The 22,577-nt window shown below is 35.1% G+C and overlaps 1 protein-coding gene across 11 annotated transcripts; it reads left to right on the plus strand.

Annotated features, from left to right (window-relative positions):
* Positions 1-1,515: 1,515 nt before the first annotated feature.
* Positions 1,516-21,083, plus strand: LOC124404749 (H(+)/Cl(-) exchange transporter 3). Of its 11 annotated transcripts, XM_046879094.1 has the most exons (13): positions 1,516-1,680; positions 2,291-2,339; positions 5,646-5,770; positions 8,681-8,879; positions 14,572-14,598; positions 16,128-16,477; positions 17,133-17,294; positions 17,384-17,671; positions 17,766-17,948; positions 18,057-18,271; positions 18,791-19,351; positions 19,435-19,812; positions 19,939-21,083. In XM_046879094.1, the coding sequence occupies exons 3-13, from the start codon at positions 5,660-5,662 to the stop codon at positions 20,027-20,029; spliced, it is 2,565 nt and encodes an 854-aa protein (XP_046735050.1). In that variant the 5' UTR covers positions 1,516-1,680; positions 2,291-2,339; positions 5,646-5,659; the 3' UTR covers positions 20,030-21,083. The 11 variants fall into 11 exon arrangements, with proteins under 11 accessions (XP_046735050.1, XP_046735055.1, XP_046735054.1 ...); XM_046879098.1 differs by lacking the exon at positions 5,646-5,770 and having other exon boundaries at positions 1,517-1,680; XM_046879092.1 differs by lacking the exon at positions 2,291-2,339 and having other exon boundaries at positions 1,517-1,680.
* The last annotated feature ends 1,494 nt before the right edge of the window (positions 21,084-22,577 follow it).

A 22,577-nucleotide genomic window follows, 5' to 3' on the forward strand; every position in this document is an offset into this window, starting at 1 on the left:
ATAATGATAAATCATAATTTTATGAAAACTGTTCTTTTAAAATGTTTTTAAAATGTTCTTTCATGGTGAATTTAATTTTTTTATAACATGGATCATCGTAAAATGTATACGTACGTAAAAATCATCGAATTGATTCAAACTCTATAATAACGGGAAGTGAAATTTTTCCCTCATTACAATCAAAATTGTACGTAATAATCAAAAGTCTTGTATAAACGGTAAAGTTCAAAAATATTAATTTAGCTGAGAAAAGAGTCACAGTAAAGTATAAAATTGGTTCTAATTATGAGCAGTTCTATTCAAAATCCTGTTCAGAAATTCATAAATTTTACAAAGTTATGACGTACTAGCCTAAAAACTTGAAGTAATTAAGTGGCCAGTCGTAATTTCGAGGTGAGTTCTTTAATCCATTTTAAGATTATTGTAATCAGCTATGATTAATGGTGAAAATTCTGACTAGAAAGCACGGGAAACTGGTACCAGTTTTGATTTATTATCCCTGAGTAATTACTGAAGTTTTGCAAATCATCACCTCGGCTTTAATCCAGCTTCAAAAAATGGCTATTTTCGAATGATTAGATATTGCAGAAATTTTATTACATGTCATATATTTATCAGTACCAATTCAATTTAACCATCGCTAAAGAGATGGTGTTTTCTGAAAGTAATATCTTGGGTAAAAATGTTTTACAATACACCGATGCATCTTTAAGATATCTTCAAAATGTCCGTCAGAGTCGATGAATTATTTTGCTCTTTAGTAATCCACTTATTTTCTCAAAGTAATTGTGATTCGATTCCGTAGTTGGAATTTGAATTTGGATCAAGAACAGAATCTACTGTACTGCCTTTTGAGTCAGTCTCGTACCACGATTGCTCTGGTTACTCGATGTTACTACATCGGTAAGGGCAGGTCAGAAAACTGCAGTACCCTCACCGTCTCTTGGTTTTAACTAGTTTCACAAGTAGCTCAAAGATGGCGCGCACAGCAAGAAATACCTTGTAAATTCTTCCACCAGGTGCACTAGGCAGTAGTTGAGTTACAGAAAGATTCCCAAGCCCATAGAATCTTAAATCTCGTCAGGGTGAAGAAGCGTGAGTCCATGGCGTTTCGTGATTTCGAAATATTCATGTAGACTAACTGTAGAGGATTATTAGGATTGTTGTCAGTTCCAATCCCTCTCTCCGTCCAGCGATTTAGTAATAATGTTTTCAACTGGCTACTCTGAGTACATTTTCCCTAGGATTCCGCTTTTACCATATCTGAAAACTAGGGAAATCGAACCCAGTGCAACGGGTTAAAAACGTTGACGGTCGATCAGCGCATCAAATGGGATTCTTTTAGGATCTCTGAAAACTGGGAAAATCGGACCGAGCGCAGTCACTGAAAAATACTACAAGTCCGTGACAATTCGCCTGCAGTCGTCACGAAAATCTAGGGACCCTAGGACGTGTTGAGGTGGGCGTTTGTGGGCTGCCCCATCTATAGAGTGCGTGGCCAATGCTCGATCCATCAGAAAAGGGGAGTTGAAGCGACTAGCATCTCAGCTACGTATCTATCGCTTGCTTTCACTCTAAACGTCGTTGATTCTAGTCAATAAAATACCAGCGCATCAGTAATGAACGAGTGAAAAAAGTGTTCTCTTATCATCAGGCGTGTGCATAATCGATCATAAAAACGTAATTATACATAAATAACGTGTATTCTTGCATATTTCGTACGTTGTCTGCCTATATGAACTGTACACAATACATAACTGTCATAACTGCATGCGCGTAGTGTTATTATTAATTTAGTACCCGACTTGAGTTGCGCGTGGCGCTGGACGGGCAGGAGGGATGAGGATGGGTGACTGACGGAAAATTATTTGAATAAAAAGAAAACAAAGTAAAGCAAAAGAATAAGAATAAGAAGAAGAAGAAAAAAAAAGAAATACAACCGATCGACGCGAAGGAAAGTCTAAAATTTAGAAAATTAGAAGCAACGGTGACTCTGCCGATAAATAAAAATAATTGAACCTCGACAAAGTCGATCACATGATCAGAGTGGTTATGCATTCGCAGTTACCGCAGTTACCTGTAGTGCCGCCTCTTCCGTGAACAATTATTATTCTTATTATTTAATTGTATGCACATATTTTCATAGTGTGTGATACATACGTTCTTTTTTCTATCCTGAGGATACAATTATATATCAGTGAATCCTTTCGCGTAAAATAAAACTTATCTATCCACCATTTCAGCCTTAAGTTTACCTTACTTACAACGTTAGTTATTTTTGTTGGTGAAGGTTAAATTATAACCACGGAATTTCTACCTATGGATATTTAACAATTATGGTGAGTTTCTTGCTCTTTGTACGTACGGTGAAATTTTTCGGTATGGCATACAGTGATAATTTGCTCTCATCTCTCTCTCTCTCCCCCCTTTTTCACTTATTCACTACGTATACCTGCGTGTTGCCTGATTAGCACAGGGCTGTGTGCATCATTACATTCACGCACAATCATCATGAGCTCGTTTCTTTTCTTTTTTTTTTAATCTTTTCTACACTGAAAAATCCTCAATTCTTCGTACTTGCTTGCGGTTCTCGAATTTCAACCCCTTCGTGGTCGACTTTTTGCTCGGATGCATGATTCTGTTGATTGCATCATTTGCTTTACAGGTGATAAACGTCATTTTGAACAATAATGTTATTCAGTTTCATCGCAATTTTTAGACCCGATTTGATAGGAAATTTATACGCGACTCGCACAGCTGTCAATGCTTATATATTCTTGTTATTCAATTTTTCATCTGCGAATTGAGTTCCTCGTTATGATCCGCTAATCGGGTCGATGAACGCCCAATTTGACGATAAAAGTTTACACCAATTACAAAAGCTAATTGTAAGTGATCAGAGCAGCAAATACGTAGTTCTAGGTTTTTTTTTTTTTTCTTTATTACTTTGAAGTTAGTAATGTTTAATCGTAAGAAAACATCGGGGGAAAAAATCACTATTTTCTGAATTTTATAGTGATTTTTAAGAAACTAAAATATCGTAATAATATTAGTGTGTTTTGTTTTATTACGGTTCTACTGAATTTTAACCGTTTCGAAAAACTTTAAAACAACGGTTTTTCCTCAGCATGAATCGTGACGATAACGTTATTAACTTCAATATGATAAAGTAACTTGTCTGTAAACACGTCATGCACGCTGATTGTCGTGCAACCAGATCGACGATCGAGTGTCTGGCGATTGTTGCGATTCTTGACTCGTACGAATCACAATCAAGCATGTATGTACCGTCGAACTGCACGTCACACGTTCGATTGTAATCCAGAGTTAGCGTGTAAGTATACGTTTTCACTATCCTCCGTGCGATAGCGAGAAAATATCAGTGTCAGGTGTTCCAACGTTTCGTTGAACACACGCCGTGTTTTCTTGCACGAGATTTTCTCCTTAGAACTGATAAAAACTCAAAAGACTGTTAACCAATTACGTCGAGTAATTGTAAGATTAAAAAATCACGGCGTTGAATATTCTGCTAAAGGAAACCATTAAGTTCGGTACAAATTGTATTCTATATACATATATACGTATATGTATATACGCATGTATATACACATGCTCCCGGCGAGCGAGACAAGTTTTTTACATCGTTAGATCAAACAAGTTTATCGGTAGGTCAATAATAAAGTAAACGCGTCAAAGTTCCTTGCACCTCGATCACGGTGCTTCAAGAAATCGATACGACCATTAGGTTTTTCAAAAGTCTTGTTTATTGCTTCCTGTACACGTTTCAAATTATTATTTTTTTTAAGTCTGGCCTGCGTTTGAAAACAGCTGTAGGCAAAGTTTTTGACTCATTTACTTCAGTAATATTATTGCAGAGTTGTTCAACTCGAAAAAATTAACAGTGTCAGCAGTCTCGAAATACGTACGTCAGCTATAATATTCAATTTAAAGCATTCCTAAACTTTTGTTTTCGATCATTTCACTCTCTCTCTCTCTCTCTCTATTTTTGTTCTCATTTTGTGCTATCTATATCTCATAGTCGTAGACTAATTTTTATTTTATTTTGTAATGTTCTGTGACTACATTATCTACATTGTCATAGACATAAATCTATCTATCTATCTGTCTATCTCTCTGACTCCCTTAACCAGTTAACTGGCAATGACGCATATGTGCGCACCAAATTTCCGTGACAAAACTGGTAATGACGCGTATATGGCACATTGAATAATTCCTCTAAATTTTGATGGATTTTGATGAAACTTGGTATTCTTGGATTTTTGGAGTCGCTGAATTCAAATCTGAAGTCGAAATTTGGAAATTCAAAACGGTGGATCCAACATGGCGGACTGCAATGTAAAAAATTATTTGAATTGAATGAAACCTGATGAAGTTGAAAACTCGAAATTCAAAATAGCGGAACCAATATGGCGGACTGAAATGTAAAAAAATCATTTGATTTCAATTAACCCTGATGTTCTCGGGTCTTCGGGGTCGTTGAAACCGAATGTGAAGATAAAAATTGGAAATTTGAAATAGCGCATGCAATATGGCGGACCAAAATGCAAAAAAAATACCTCATTTCAATGAAACGGTGAACCAAAAAATACATCAATAGGCAACAAAAACACTCCTGCTATCAGCTGGTGACTGCAAGTCATGACCCCAGAGTGTGCCACGATTAAATTTTTTGAACTTTGAGTTTTCCCATCGCACATTCCGCCAACTAAAATCATTTTCAAGTGCTCACATTAACTACGAGAAATTTGATTCTTTTTGTCGTGCATTGTACATTAGCGATGCGTAGCATCGGAAATTCGATTCTAGATTTGAAACCAGAATCGTCAAAAATGGTTATATCGATTCTTGTAGCGTACTCGATCGTACCGATTTTGGCACAGAAAATGGCTCACCCGCTTACCAGTTAACTAGTTAATAGATTAGATATGAAAATAGGTATTACAAATCAACCGTCTGCACCGAGAATAACGTACACCGTCGATGATTTACGTATAAAACTGAGATTATACATTAATAAACGAAAAGTACTGCGATAACTGATCGAATTTTGTTTTTTTGAAATTTTGATTTCACATTCAAATTTTGAGTTTTATGAATATCGATAAGAAAACAGCGAGAAAGATAATTCTGAATGAGGCTGAAGTGTTGGAAACATTGGGGGAAAAAAAATCACTATTTTGCCATCTTTTAGTGACATTGAAGTAGCCAAGTTTTGAAAACATAAATTACTTTTGCCTTTTTTGTAATTTACTGGATTTCAGAAGTTCCTAAAATTACGAAATAATCGGAATTCCGAAACACGAATCATTACAACAATAAACTTACTAACTTCAGCAACGTCACTAACAAAACAATTTAATTAGGTACACACAATTCAAAAAATGATTCTCACAAATATAATCATTTTATTTTTAACACGAGCCAGGTGATATTCTAAAAAATCTTCTTACTACGTACATACGTTCATTTATTCCTACCTGCCCGAACATATTATTATCTCGAGACTTTTATTGCAGACGTACGATAAGCATGTATATGTAACTGTTGATAGGGAAGATCGTCGTGAAATGTGTCTTTTTGTTGTAATCCTGCAAGACATGTTGCCTGTGTATATGTAATAACAGTTGTACGCGAAACGATGGAGAAATTCCCGCTGAAGGGTACGGTAACCTCGTCAACGGCAACCTCGTCCTTTGGCCCTGCACAGTTGAGCACAACGCCCACCATGTATCACTCTGTCGATGCCAAGGTAGGCATCTGTTACTCATTATTCCATTCTCTTCTTTCTTTCTTTCTTTTCTTCTTTCTTACTTTTATCATCCTCGATACTCATTTCACATTTTTTTACAAGTATAATGACTAAATATTATCTTATCAGTCTTATCACATCTTATTATGAATATCTATATACATATATATATATATATCTATAATATTGTGTATATGTTTATTGTTATACTTTTTCATTGTTTGTCGTGCAACAGGCCTTTCATTCATAAACAAGTAACGGAAAGTCATTTGTAGAAATCAGTTGTTGTTTTCTTCACTGCAAAGGTGAAACTTAATCCCAAATTAGGGACCAAATTATTCTGCAGAACATTTGATCATCAGAAAATTTCAATCACTAGAATAGATTAATCGAGTTTTAATTACGAAATTATTATTTTTTTTTTCTTTGTTGGTAAGTCAGTTGAAAATTATTCGAATCTAATAATGTATAGTCTGTATTTTTTAATTGAGGTTGGTTGATTTTATTCGTTAGAAAAAGTAACGAGTGGAAGGCTTGTATAATTATTATCTGTATAAAGTTGTATTTATTTTAATATTTTTATCTGTTTCCTCCAACAACTAACATGAAATTTAATACTAACATCCCATTTCTATAATTTTTATTTATTTTATGCATTTTCGCTGTACATGTATCGCCGTAAATATTGCAAAAGATGAAAATATGAGGTATAATAATATATAGATATGTCTGTACAGATTGATACGTCGTGACGTATAATTCAATTTGCAGATTTAAAAGAATCAGAGATTCGTTTGTTGTTCATTACATTACATTACATTACATTCTTATTCTGTAAATAACGAAAATTATATTTCACGTGATTCATAATTCTAATCGCTATCGGTGCACAGAGTTTTAAGTGCTTAAACGCTTTGACTACGTGCTAAAATATCAGACGTGATAGGTACGTATGTAGGTTATACATATATATTTATTTATTTGCGATTTAGAATGACAATGAATTTCATCTTGCTTATAATTAGAAAATTCAACGAAAAATATTTTGTTAAACGTTATTTTGGCTTGGTTTTTCCTTACTTGAATTTTTTCCCGTAATTTTCGTAATGTTGCTATAGGTATATACATATATATATATATATATATATATATATATATATATGTATATATTAATAATATAATGCCTAGTTCGGATAATTAAAAGTTTGGATAACCGAATTGCAATTTTTATTTTAAACTATAATAATATTTACAGCAGCACATATTTTAATCTAAAAACAGTCTGTAATAAACATCTAAATACATATTGAACCTCGTTCAAACACTGAACGATTATTTTATTGCTTTGGTTTTGGATAGTTGTCTATTGTTAATTAACAAACGGCTGTTTTTTATTTTTTAACGAGCAACAATTTATGTTTCGCACGAAAAATGTATTTTTCGAACCGACGTTCGGATAATTGAGGGTTCGGATAACCCAGGTTCTACTCTACACGGAAATGTGAGTAATAATAATTTTCGTTGCTAAAATAATCCGGTCTGGTTTATCTGGTTTAACTACTGGGTTGACTGCTTTTTGATACAGCCATATAATTCAGGAGCATTGCGAGATTTTACAACGTTGGTGTTATGATTTTAATCTCAAGTTTCATTCAAGGGGGGACTTCGTTGAAATTTCGATGACATCGAGTTTTTTGTTTTTCAAATGAATAAAAAAGATGCGACGAAAAATTCCTTCTAACAAAATTTTAAATTACGATATTACGTGTCTCGAAAAGAAAATTTCAATCTCCTGCGGCGAAAGTCTATGCGCAAAGAACTTTTGAAAGCGATAAGCTGGAAATTTTTTTTCCAAAAATTCCATGCGCATACATTTTCATCGCAGGATATAGAATTTTTTTGTTTTTCAGGACACGTACTACTGCAATCTAAATTTTATTCGGAAGGATTTTTTGATCACATCTTTTTTAGTCGTTTCATAAAATCAAAAACTCGATATTATCAAAATTTCATTGAATTATACGTATAACTCGAGAATTTCGACCGATTTCAGAGTAATTAAACTGTTTTACGTAATATTTTGTTAAATCTCGCTGTAATCCGTCATTGCACGTCTAAATTCATTATTGAATTCCAACGCGGAAACTTTTATTTATGACTTACAAGAAAAAAAAAAAAAAGAAAAAGTCAAACATATATTTATAATTATTCTTTCAATAATTGTATAAATTGTACATTTATCGTCTGATATACACGATATCGTATAATAATGTGCATCATTGTGGATTTGAGAGGATTAGATTAAAAAAATATAAGCCTGAATGAAAATCCAATATGACTACGGACTTCTTTAATCGAAGGGAATTGATTGGATCGACATGCTACGTAGGTGACATGGAGGCCCAACCATTTTTACTAATATTACACCTGTACATTGTTACTTATCTCATTATAATAACCTTTGACACCTGTGTATTCACCCAGTTTCAGCTTTGCACAATAACGAATAGGTATATATATATATATATTTATATTTATACATATAGTATGTGTGTATATAACGTATACGAATTAAGGTAAGAGTTGGAAAATAAATCGTTTTTAGCATTATACACGTAGATACAGCTGTTTATCGCTTTTAAATATGCACATAGATATACATATGTACACCGTTAACAATATTTATTTATCTATTTTGCTTGACGTGACATAGTAACTATATTGCATGAAAAAAAAGAGTGTGTGTGAAAAAACATGTTGACGACAATCGAGGCCTTAATCTATTCAACAATTCGATAGTATACAATTAATCGACAATATCCGTCTTCAATGTTTTCACACTGCAAACTGATTGTGAGTCAGCATTGACAATGCCTTAATCGTGCGGATCTTTTAAATTGAAATTTACAGAACGGAAATGAAGTAGAGGGCGGAAGTTTAAGCGACTCCCGTTTACGACCTACGGGCCTTACCAATAGGGGAGCGATAATTAGTAGCGACGAAGACATGCAGCAGGACGTTAATCACCATCATCATGGGACGTCCCAACTCTCTGGGAACAACGCCTATCTCGACCGTAATGTCAGGCTGGACGATGGAACGTCTCACTGTGAGTTTGCCATTTACATTGATTTTCATTTACTAGGGATATTTAGTTTTCATCATTTTTTCACAGTTATTATTGTAGTCATTGGAAATGATTATCATCTAGACTAGATTGTGGGCAATAGTTTTCAGCACATTATTGTCATCCCAAAAAGCGTCTATATACGTAGTATATAAACCGGAATGATGGTGAAAATTGCAAACGTAATTTACAATTGAGATAGGGATAAAATACAAGTTACATCTTGTAGTTTGTAAATTGAGATGAAGTGAGATACAAATCATGTTTTTAAAAATATTTAAATTTATTGGGGAAAAAAACCTGAATCGAATAAACGAGACATACATGTATATTAATTATATTTGAAAATTAGAATTACTCGAAATAAAGATATCGAATATTTGCGAAAATTCTAATTAAATATAAATTCACAAATCATTTATTACAAATGAAATTTGCATTTTATTTCGCGCTAGTTACAAAACACATATTTAATTTGTATATACCGAAGTGTACATACACGTGTAATTTGCATTTCAAATGTAATTAATTATAAATTGTAATTAAGCGATGACCAGAAGTGCGATTATGATGTTATTTGGACTCATTGTTACTATCATTAATATTTTTACGAACAAACCACAAAGATTGCGTAATTAATAAAAAATGCTGAATGTTCGTAAGACAGTCCTTTATTTTCGTGTAAAACAAGGTATGTGATAAAAAGCGGTGCACCTGCAGTCGCGTAGATATAGTGTCTTATAATCGGTTGTCGGGTCGACAAAGCAGATTTCTGTATGTAATAATCAATGGATTAGCCTGAATGAGTAATTCCCACCTAACAACGAGTAGAATTGTGGTGACATTTTCGAAATGCATCAGGTAATTTTTTAATTGTTTGAGATGTCGATCACAGATGTAACAATTTATCAGCCTCAAATTTGATTCGTGCAAAAAACTTAGTTTGGTTCACTTCTACCATTAGATACTTGCATATTACATGACAGTTGGCAGGAGAAATCTAGGGAAATTTGAAAGCCGAAGAAATTATTGTTCCTCAACGATTGGCAGCACTGATTCGAAGGTGCTGTAGGGCGTATGTATGCGTAACATACTCGGATCGGTATACGACATACATTCGTTGACACGCGTCACGTATTTACGTATATCTTGAGAGCAAGTCGCGTTCAGTCGACGCACAGCGTTCGCGGTTTACGGTTCGCCGCTGCTGTTCGAACGATCTATGCGTATTATACTTACGCATTGCAAACCCACACGTGTTTCGCTCAGCACGTTTGTAATAATTATTCTTATAGCGGCGGAGAAATTCGTATTATAATACCTTATAACTTTTGACCTTGCCGGTGTAAGTTTTTTTCCTTCTTACCGACCGAAACACTCTTGCTGTTACTTTCTGATCGATCGACTCTTTGATTCCGCTCAAAAGTTACTTTCAATCTGTACAGCTGAATGAAAGATTTTCCACGGTTCAACGAACGATTGAAAAGAGATGTAAAATTGAGAGAGAAAGAAAGGAAATAGGAGACGGACATTCGATATCTTCTTATCCCAGACTTTAAATAAACTTCGTCGAGTAAATATTATTCCACGAAAATATTGTCGTTGGATCAGATCTAACAATCATTATAGATCATATATCGAGAGACAGGCAATTCGCTATTCATAATATATTATCGCAAGGTTCGTGAATTGCGGAGAGTCTGGCGGTGGAACCTGCAATGCGAGAGTCGGTAAAACCGGTTGGACATTTGGAAATTTTGCCACACGCATATCAAAGCTGTTCCTCGTTCCGGTTTAAAATAGGAATTGGGACCCTGTGAGGTAGACCACGTTACACGTGAAACCCAGCCTGCGGCCTTCAAATCCTACGAGATTGAAGTTAGTAACGTTATCGAAACGAAACATTGGTCAAAAAATTATTTTTGGAGTTTTCAAAATATGAGTTTTTTTTTTTTTTTCACGGTTAATCGGATTTCAAGCAATTCCAAAATCGATACGATAACTTTACTAACTTCAGCATGGTCAAATCTTACGGTTCTTGTCATATCGTTGGCCAGTCTCCTTCGAGTAACTAGCGCTGAACTAAGACACGGCCATAAACTTGAAAGTAAAACCAATCGGGATCCGCCGTTTGACGGTTATGGAATATTATCCCGGTTCGATTGTATCAGTTTCTCCGCTGCTATCTTCAGCCTATAACCTACTCGATACATTAACTGCTCCAAATTCCCAGAGTGCAACGCGCGATGTGTGCGAAGTGTGTGAAGTGAGCCACCAGACAGTTTAAACAGTGTTGCGCGGCATGAAGCGACGATCCGAAAGGTGTTTGCTCATCTTGTCATATCGACAAGTGCTGCAGCCGGCAACGTGCGAGTGAAACGAGTTCGTTAAATGTTTCACCTTTTTTTTTTAATCATTAAGCGTTAAAATCGTACATACATTCGTATTTATTTAGTATCGCCAAAACTTTCCAGACTATCCAGAGACTCTTATGTTTCTCCTTTTCTTATGATATTGATGTTGTTGTTTTTTTTTTCGACGTTCTCCTTTCTTATATTACTTTCTTACCCAATGGCCGCAGCGGGCGAATGTTTTCACCGTTAGTACTGCTGAACGTTCGTTATCCGGTGGATACGATTGGAATTATATCTATTATTGTGATCACTGTTTCCGGAATCGATGAGTTCTAATAAAATCGTAATGAATTATTATTCGTTAATGTGATCATTTACGATTATTCGTCCATATTTATCTGAGCTATAAAAATGATTCCAAAAAAAAAACCGAAACTATCCTTTGTAATAGATTTTGCACACATCCAGGTACAAAAATTTGCATACGAGATGGAAAAGTTTATTCTTGAAATCGCGAATAACAATTTGAAAAAACAAAAAAAAATTTATCCATACACATATTAAATTTTTTTTAACAAAATACGTTGTATGTGTAAGAAACAGAGAGACCGACTATTTAAAAAAACGTTGTACTTTCAAAACAGGTCAATCGCTTTCCAGTTGAACTAGTGCCTTTAAATGTGAGGAACAGCGTTAGGTGTTTGAGAGAAATTATTTCCGTTCTTCTTACGGAATGCGACGCCACGTATACCTATAATAGAGCATCATGCAGATTTGATATTAAACAATCTTATTCAACGTGCTACTTATGGTATCGCGTACGTCTTGTACACGAGAATATGCTCGGATACTTGTGCCTAACACGAACATAATTTATACAACACATTCGTGTGATAAACGAATTTTCAAACCTCAATTGCATAGCCTCATTCTGCAAAGTTGAAAAATAAGTAGCAACGACCAGCTGTATACATAACGAAACCGCCAATGGAGTTTCAGTCCTGATCTATATCTCCACGGATAAATCGTCTAGACCTGATATCGTATATACGTTTTATACTTGTAGACATTCGACAGTTTGAATTCATTGGCGAAATACAAATTGATTCGTGAACCAAATTTCTCCTTTCACCGGCTTAAATTATCAACAATAACTTCTCTTTGTCTGTCTGTATTGCACAGATTTCGCTCTTATGCCCTGGAATAAACGCTGGTCAGTGTAACAAGCACGGACCGTATAATAATACGTAAAGTAAAAGTGTCGAGTGACCGATTTCCGTTGTTCAACCGAGACCGTTGATGACAATGTGACATTTACGCAGTAATGAGTCCCGTCTGTAATAAGTAATTAAACCGTGGATTAAACCAGATCGCCTAGCTGTGAACATTATATCGAACATCGAAGCTACTCCATAAATATAATGAAGAAGAAAACTTGATATCTATACAAGAACGCCGAAATCAGAGTGCTTGGTAACAGGAAACGTAGGGGTTGAAGTGTCGTTAGTGTGGCTCGGAGTCGTGTGTGAAGATTGGAAAGTGAACTTGTAGGATTTCTTGGGGTTGGTATAGATCGGTGTTGTTCGAAGAGGTGGAGGAGGAGGAGGGGGAGGAGAAGAAGACACCAGTCGACAGTCGGCAGGGAGGAAAAGGGAAGAGAGACACTCTTCCGACCCATGGGAACCGGTGCTTTGGAACAATTCACCGATGTCGCGCGATTATGCATACGCCTACTCAAAAAGTGATTTACCATTTATTTCATAATCCGTATCTGCACGGGGTCGTTGACGTTGACCAATTCCGAGTCGATTCCAGTATTTGGACAATACAAGGTTCAGCTGAGCGGTGAATGGATCGAATACAACTAACTTCTCGTCGGTTACGATATGAGACGCGTTCATTCACACGAGGCTGAAGATAGCAGTTAGAATTAGCAGATAGATTAGGTTCTAATGTTTGTTCAAATAAAGTAGTGAAGTCTGAACATCAATATTTTTTTAAATACCTTGAACCGCCAATAGTCTCATAGAATATATTGCAAAGATAAAAGTAAACTGCATTTTCCAATTTTCAAAAAGTTTAAGAGCTGGCTGCCAGCTTCAGCTTCAATTTATTCACTAGCCGAGTATTGTCGGTAGTTTATTAATAAAATCACTTATTCTTCGGTTTTTATATCGTCGATTTAGACTACCAAGTACCACAATTTGTCCATTGACGATAATCACGAATTTATTCAGTGATGAATTTTTTTTAATTGATGCTTAGATTCCTAATTTAGAGGAGTAACTAGCAAATCGTCGATCTACAGAATGGGGATAAGATTAGATATTCAAGATTTCGAATTGGTCAACTACACGATTAGATTGTCGTATATATATAATTATTTGACAACAGTTATGACATGTTTTAACGCGAGCGGAATAAATAATGCAATAAGACAAGAAAATGGGATAGGTACATTATGTAACAAGGAGGCAAATTCGGTATTTTTGGGCCGCGCTTAAGTTTGCAATATGAGTCGTAGGTCAGCCGAAGACGAATATTGTAAATACGTGAGACGTAAAGACCGTCGCCTCCTTGTTGCACACGATTTTTTACATGACAAGAATATGTTACGCGTTTTTTCGCTAAGCACGAAATTGAGGTTAGGGTCGCACAATATCAAACCTTTTCGCTACAGCGCGTGCGCGTTGTACAAAAAAGACCGTTTTCAACTCCTATGACTTAAAAGTGGTCTTTTCGGTACTCCGCGCATGCGCATTCGCAGACTCACTCTTATCGTCAGAGAAACGGGTACTTTGTCTACGGAAAACATGCATTGAAAAACGCGTGCAACGTGCTGGCATTGAGATGTTCGTTGAGTATTTTCACATTATCTCTTCGTCAAATCTAATATTTATACACGCAATCTGCGGTGATTGCGAAATGCAGTTGCGGTTTAGGCTGAACACATGCTGCGTGCAATCAGTCATTTAATAAACTTCTTACAGTATTAATCCCTCTACTTTGTAATTATTCTTTAAAATATTTTTGCAGATGTATGCTCGTGTAATAACAAGTATACAGTTTATACAGCTCGACTCAATGGAAGTAAAAGTAATAAAGTAACGAATTTATTTTCGTTCGTATAAATCATTATTATTATTATCGAACGATCCTTAGGTATCAGCTTTGATTTTATGCAGCTTACAATGAGCAATTTGAACCGTGAAGCTGATATTCAAAAATTAGGGCACAATCATATAAATTAACTTTTTCTATGCAACTAATGAGTGAAAAGAATATCTTAAGAATTCAGAGCCTTATTCTCTATGTTTAAGGTGGGATTACTTTTTCTGGGATGCAGGGTAAGTCGATTTCGAAAGGAAATGACGCTTATCAGTACGCTTACTCTGCATGGAAATAGATGTTACTCTTAGTAAGAAACAAAAAAAAGAAATAAAATCTCTGTGTACATATTTGTTTTATTAAGTGGCGTTTATTATTTTTATTATTAGAAACCTTTGACTTTACTCTTCAAATTATAGGCGTACCAGTAGTTTTTATCGTAATACCAATTACACGATCACGATTGACGAGCTTATTTATTTTTCAGTTTCATTTTCTCTTGCTATTCATTATTCAAAGAATTCTAATGAATTCGGCTGTCGCTATACAGTATGATTGACTCATAGTGCGTTATGAATTTAAACTCAAGTCTAGCGAACCAGTAAAAAATAAATTTCATAAATGGTAGAAAAATTAAGTTTACTGTAATATTATGAGTGTCTCAATTTTCCTCCTGCATTTCACTCTCTGATTTCTTAATCGTTCGCTCAAAAAATTAATCTTATTCATAAAGACTAAGTAGAAATCAATCTCCAGGTCTTTAGTATCCCCATTAATTGTCAAAGTTGATTGATTTCGTTCGTACGGTGTTAAAAAAATAAAAAACAAAACAAATAAATTGAAAATAGAATATAAAATAGAAGTTATAATAATAATAATTATTATCACGCGTCTGCACTCATTCATAACTATCGGAAAATTTGTTGCCACAAGTTTCGCAAGAAAATCCTGGTATTGCTATAGTTATACCATGGTTGTAGCAATCGTTGTATGAATATTTTACAGAAGATAAAAATGACGTCGTGTGCATAGGCTGAAATAAGTCGTGACACGTATACATCGAAACGCGGGGTTTTGTTATACGATCGAACGTGATTTACACCTGCATAAAAAAGTGTCAATTGTCTTACATTATCATCTGCATATTTCAGTTATCGAATGCTAATAGTTTGTGTCAAATTCCGAATTTTTTGCCGGCAAAACATGAAGTAAAGAAATCAACCTTTTACGAAACATCAAAGTTTCGAATGAAGCGAAAACCGACGCTCAAAGTTTTAAATCGCAAACACCAAAATTCCGAATGATCGAAGATTTTCAGTTCTATGAATTTTTGGCTCGGTAAAATTTCACCACTTTGATCTTTCTTTGTTTTGGATTTTCGATATTTTTACCTTCGGAATCCTGGTAATTCTGACTTCAGGTTTTTCAAATTTTTTACACCCATTCGTTGAGTAAACCACGCTGTGTGAGTATAATTCAATTTTTGGAATCTTACTCCATCGAAACTTTCTTTTTCGGAATTTTGCTCTATCGAAAGTTTACTTTTGGAAATTTGCTCTATCGTATGTTGAACTTTCGGAATCTTGGATTTTGGAACTTTGAGCCATCGTGTTTCCGACTATTCGAAATTGTGTTGTTTCGCAAAAGTTTGATTTCTTCACTTCAAGATTCACCATAAAATAATGCGGAATTAGAAATATGAACTAATCACACATGTATTTATAAATTATGCATATACATATTTTTTTTTTATCCTTGACACGTATAGTTTCAGCAGACTCGGATGACATTCCCGGTATCGGTCAGTACGATGACTTTCACACTATCGACTGGCAGCGCGATATCGCCAGGGATCGTATGCGGCATCGCTATATTGTTAAAAAGAAGCATGATTCCATGTGGGACTTGATCAAGGGAGCCCATGACGCCTGGTCAGGATGGCTCTGCGTTTTATTCGTTGGATTATTCACGGGGGTTGCCGCTGGTGTGATAGACATCGGTGCCTCCTGGATGACCGATCTCAAATTCGGCATATGCCCTCAAGCCTTTTGGCTTAACAAAGAACAGTGCTGCTGGAGTTACAACGAAACTACCTTCGATGGTGGAAATTGTTCACAGGTCAGTAGTATGATACGCAAATACAGGAGTAGATGCTATATGCTCACTGAAGCATTCATGAATTTTACCTCTGGATCTCGTGTATGACTTAAACATACGTTGAAATAACGAGAAATTAATCGTGATAACTGAAAACACTGGAGATCATTTCGAATCACTTGAAAAATCAGATGATAAGCTTTTGAAGTCATGGAAATCGTTGTTAGTCTTATGGTAAACCCTCAACGGTTTCAATTCATTGACATTCTATTGACGTCTATATTATCATGTACTTTCGTTGATTTCCGGTCTACCAAGTGATTTCAATCAATTTCCAATGAATTCTTGTTATTTTTTGTGATTCTTTCCGATTCAGAAATCTGATGAAAATCTTTTCTACTGAAAATCATGGTTTGTAAGTGAACTGTTTTACCACCAGAGTAACGCGATGATTGTGCTATACGAAAAATGTTTATTTGCCATGTGTGTTAATTCTGTAAGACTTTGATTCGCAAGTCGGAATTTTATATAAGAATATTTCTTTTAAAAACATCTTTTAGTTGCTGTCTAAACTTAGAATGACCCTACAAAGCTCAGATTTTTTCCCAAGTCTTTATTTTATGTCACTCAGAAAAACAGTAAAACCCTTTTAAAGAAGATGATTATTTTTTTACAGTGGTGGACGTGGCCCGAAGTATTCAGTCAATCGAAGACTGGAGCTGGCTCATACGTAATCTCTTATATGTTTTACATCGCCTGGGCTCTTTTATTCGCTTCGTTGTCAGCCTCCTTAGTTAGAATGTTCGCGCCTTACGCCTGTGGCTCTGGTATACCTGAGGTATAGTATAGTATACATATAGTAATCGTTACAATTGGAATTGAAGGTAATTTGAATAAATCGTTCTGATAACGTGATTAATTTTCCAGATTAAAACCATACTGAGTGGATTCATAATCCGTGGGTACTTGGGAAAGTGGACATTGATAATAAAATCCGTCGGTCTTATATTGTCCGTATCGGCAGGCCTGAGTTTGGGCAAGGAGGGTCCCATGGTCCACATAGCATGTTGCATCGGAAACATATTTTCTTACTTGTTTCCGAAATATGGAAGAAACGAAGCGAAAAAGCGTGAAATTTTATCTGCTGCCGCTGCTGCAGGTGTATCGGTGGCCTTTGGCGCACCAATTGGTGGTGTTTTGTTTAGTTTAGAGGAGGTAAGCTGTGGTAAAAAACAACCGTCTTGAAAACTTGAATTTTTACACGATAAAAATTACAGTGCAATAATTGTTTTCACCTCTTTATTTACAGGTCAGCTACTATTTCCCGCTGAAGACACTATGGCGATCCTTCTTTTGTGCCCTCATAGCAGCTTTCGTATTGAGATCTATAAATCCATTCGGCAATGAACACTCGGTACTTTTTTTCGTAGAGTACAACAAACCGTGGATATTCTTCGAGCTGGTTCCCTTCGTGATGCTGGGTATAATGGGAGTAAGTACTTAGAAACTGACAATTGTAATGATTGTTTTGCCTGTCAGTGAAACGAAGTATGAATCCCAATTATTTGCGTTACTAAACAAAATTGACGAATCGTTTCAGGGCATTATTGCGACGTTATTCATCAAAGCGAATCTGTACTGGTGCCGTTATCGTAAAACGTCTAAACTTGGTCAATATCCCGTGACTGAGGTTTTGGTTGTGACTGTTGCTACGGCCATTATTGCTTATCCAAATCCTTACACACGAATGAACACTAGTCAGCTGATCTACTTACTATTCAGCCAGTGTGGAGTATCTAATGCTGATATGCTATGGTGCGTATGACGATAGTTTATTGACATTTTATATGCAACGAAAATAAGCGTCGAGCCATGAATATTAGAATAACGATATGCCTATGACATATCTGACTGGAAGAATTATTGTTATGTCTTTGCACTTCACATTTGTGGTTTTTGGATTTGATTGATGCAATTTTGTTTAATTTCAATATCATTTTTTACACAGTCATGTCATCAATATTTTCGTATCCATTACATCTTTGAGGCATTTTTTTTTTCCATTAATTGACAACCTAGATGAACATCTTATTTTCGAATACAATTATAACTGAAGTATTCCACTAGATTCTGTATCCAATATCTTAGTATCGATTCTCTAACGTATATGGAAAACGAAACTCTTCGAATTCGAAGCACTTTAATTGAATTATATCTTTACATCCAAGTGTTGGTGAATGTAAATATCTATGCGTTTCAAGCCCTGTTGAAAAACCTGCAATCGTACTTGCAGCAAAACATGACCTAAACGTGTCTGAATTTTCTTTTTTGCAGTGACTACGACAGAAATTTCACCGACGTTAATTCTGCGATTGAAATAGCCGCTGCTGGTCCGAGAGTTTATCAAGCAGTTTGGTTGTTAGTCTTAGCACTGATTCTGAAACTGATAATGACCATATTTACATTCGGTATGAAAGTACCTTGCGGATTATTCATCCCGTCTCTTTGCCTGGGTGCGATAATGGGCCGCATAGTAGGCATCGGTATGGAACAACTCGCTTATAAGTACCCTCACATTTGGGTGTTCAGTGAGGAATGTTCGACTGGCGTCGATTGTATAACACCTGGTCTTTACGCTATGGTCGGGGCAGCTGCAGTCCTGGGCGGTGTTACAAGAATGACAGTGTCCCTGGTTGTTATCATGTTCGAATTAACAGGTGGGGTTAGGTACATTGTTCCGTTAATGGCAGCTGCTATGGCAAGTAAATGGGTCGGCGACGCGTTGGGGAAACAAGGCATCTACGATGCGCACATTGGATTGAATGGATATCCATTCTTAGACAGTAAAGACGAATTTCAGCATACGAGTTTGGCTGCGGACGTCATGCAGCCAAAGTAAGTTGAGAATTTCTAGGTAAAATTAGACACGTCGTTTTATGATTTTTTCTTTCTATCTAATTTCTTGTCATTTTTCTTAGGCGCAACGAAGCTCTAAACGTCCTGACTCAAGATTCTATGACAGTCGATGACGTCGACACTTTACTTAAAGAAACTGAACACAATGGTTTTCCAGTCATCGTTTCAAGAGAATCACAATACTTGGTTGGCTTTGTGCTACGCAGAGATTTGAATCTCGCCATAGCCAATGCGAGACGGTTAATGGAGGGAATAACTGGACAGTCTCTTGTCATTTTCACAAGCGGTAGTAATGTTCAGACGCATGGTCCACCGCCGTTAAAGTTGAAGAAGATATTAGACATGGCACCGATCACTATCACCGATCAAACTCCGATGGAAACCGTCGTCGACATGTTTCGTAAACTGGGACTCAGGCAAACGCTCGTCACGCATAACGGGTGAGATCTTACTACACGAATAATTGTAATGATTATTATTTAAGTAATTATAAAAACTCGTTCTAATTTTTAAACCTATTTACAAAGTATCTTCTGTTTAACCAGATTACATATTTATTTTTTCAGGCGGCTTCTAGGAGTAATAACAAAAAAGGATGTCTTAAGGCATGTCAAACAGCTTGACAACGAAGATCCTAGCTCTGTTCTATTCAATTGAATTGTATTTAATTAAATCGCGAAATTCTTAAACCTTTTCCTGGTCATATTGTTGTTATTTTTATTAATTACAATTATTGGAGTGTTTTTATGCGTGTTATAACTGACTTCCAGAGCCGTTGCTCCCCGTTAATGAATTTTATAATCATATGAATTTCTTAAAGTAAATTGGTCACGTGATAATAGTAATAAATAGCTATTTTTTTGTTTCGCCATTTTTTTTCTGTATTAATTTCAACTTCACCATACGTAGTGGAAAGCTAAAATTCCAACTGTTGTCTAAATGTGTTTCGTTAAATTTTTCGAATGAATGAATGATATTCGGTTATATATGTAATCATTGTGGACTAGTAATAATAGTTCATTCTTACGATACGATTGTTTGCGCTTAACTGAAATTCTCACCCGTTAAAACTACGTAGTCTTGTCGATTTTTATCTGGCATGCATCTATGTATGTATGTACGTATGTATAACAGCCCGCAATTGTATTTTACAGTCAGAGTATAACTTGAAATAGCTCAAATTTTAAATCAGTTCACCAGTTAATGCAATATGCTAATTTGCAGGTATTACCTGAGTTTGCAAATGTATATACCTATACACACACCGATATACACAATAGACTGTATCTATTTGCATAATAATAATAATAATAATAAACGAGGGACCTTTATACGATTCCTCGTAACCCTAATTATATGAGAATTTTTTTCTCTTCGTTTTGGTTTACTCGATTAGGTACATCTGATTGAAACTAAAAGAAAAGTCCTTCGATAAAGATTTACGACCGACGTATCGCAATTTCACCGTTACCTCTGTATGTAAATTATATTTTTCGGTTTCCTACTTATATTATTACAATACTTATTATCAATACTACCGTTACTGTTGGCCGATCTGTATGTATTCATATGTCGTAAGCGTTTTGCTTAGAACGTCACTAGGTCGACCATTCTGCATTGGTTATTGAGTATAATTAATCAAGATATATACCAAATCTTTGAAAGTATTTAAACCGATATAACGGCGATGGTGAATCTGTCCAAATCTGAGGGAGAAAAAATTAATCAATGTTTCAGTCGATTAATATTCATAGATATAAATATATGTATATACCTATTTATAATTTTAGCCATCTGTGTATAGCAATTACATACGGTCATATCTAATAATGTTTACAGTATTGTAAAACAATTTTTTTCACATCAACTTGTTCATTTCACGGATGACTCACATTCTTAAAATATCAATTTCCCATCCATAAATTATAGATGTCACAAATTTTTTTCTATCTAAATTCTTCATTCGTGTCGACTGCACAGCTGAAGCTTGTTATTAAAAATTTAATCGTTTTGATCAGAAAAATAATGAAAGATAATTGAAACAAGCAAAAATGAGAACACAAAAAAAAAAAACGGAAATTTGTAATAGAATTCAATAATACCCGAATACGTTTGCGGAAATTCATTGTCGCGCAAAGTTTTTCATTTATCTAAGAAACTGATGAAAACAAAGAAATACAACAGTGACAACTGCGATTCTTCTCAAAAATGGCACAACGAGGCATGCATTTGCTTTGCACATTATGTACGTATAATGATGATGAAATAAGATCTGCATATTACGAGTAATGATAATATCGACGATATTATTTAATGTGTGTGATAAAAACGTGTTTCTATGTGAATTCTCGCCAGTGTATTAAAAACTGCGTGTGTGTATCTACAGGGTAAACAATTTTAACTGAAACGTGCAACTTCTCTATTGTTCAAATTCTACGGTTTCGGATTGCAAAATTGTAATTAACGTCTTTTCGTAACTCCCTTGCGCTCCGAGTTTCGTACAAATGTACAAATTAATTCGATACAAAATAGTTGAAAAGTAAAAAAAAAAAAAAACAAAAAAAAAATCAGACAAAAAATATTACAATAATTCTACTCAATAATTGTACGATGTGATACTTGTTCAATGTGGAAACAAAATTTACTACATGTCTAACGTGTTTAAGGAGAAAAATAAGATCGTAGTAAAAGTAAAAGTTTGAAATATGAGGCGTCGAATATCAGCCGCTACAAATTTGTGCCATTAAACTGAATGAATTTTCGTTTTTATTCAATTTTCATGTTTTGTATCTATCCGACCTTCCTTGATATTTCTCAAATAATCACGGAATCATCGAGAGACAGGTGAGATAAACATTGTAAGTGAAACGAATAAACTAATGAAAGAATTTTTAAAAATCCGATGCATTCTGCCTTGCGTTGAATCAAGTTTATTTTTCAATGGTGATGAATATAATTCATGGATAAATTCTGATAAACTTACGATATATTGAAATAAAAGTACGATAAGCTTTTACACTCTACGAATTTAAAATGAAAAACAAAAGTTCGACTGACGATGAAAAGATCCGATCTAGACGAAGAAAAAAAGTGGAAAAGAAGAACCAACAGACATAATTGAAGACTATAAGAATAACGGCAAGAAAAGGAGAATAAACAAAGCGATTCCGCTCACACGGAGTGGAAAGCGGTCGAAACAAAAATT

The sequence above is a fragment of the Diprion similis genome, chromosome 3, assembly GCF_021155765.1.
Source record: "Diprion similis isolate iyDipSimi1 chromosome 3, iyDipSimi1.1, whole genome shotgun sequence".
NCBI lineage: Eukaryota > Metazoa > Arthropoda > Insecta > Hymenoptera > Diprionidae > Diprion > Diprion similis.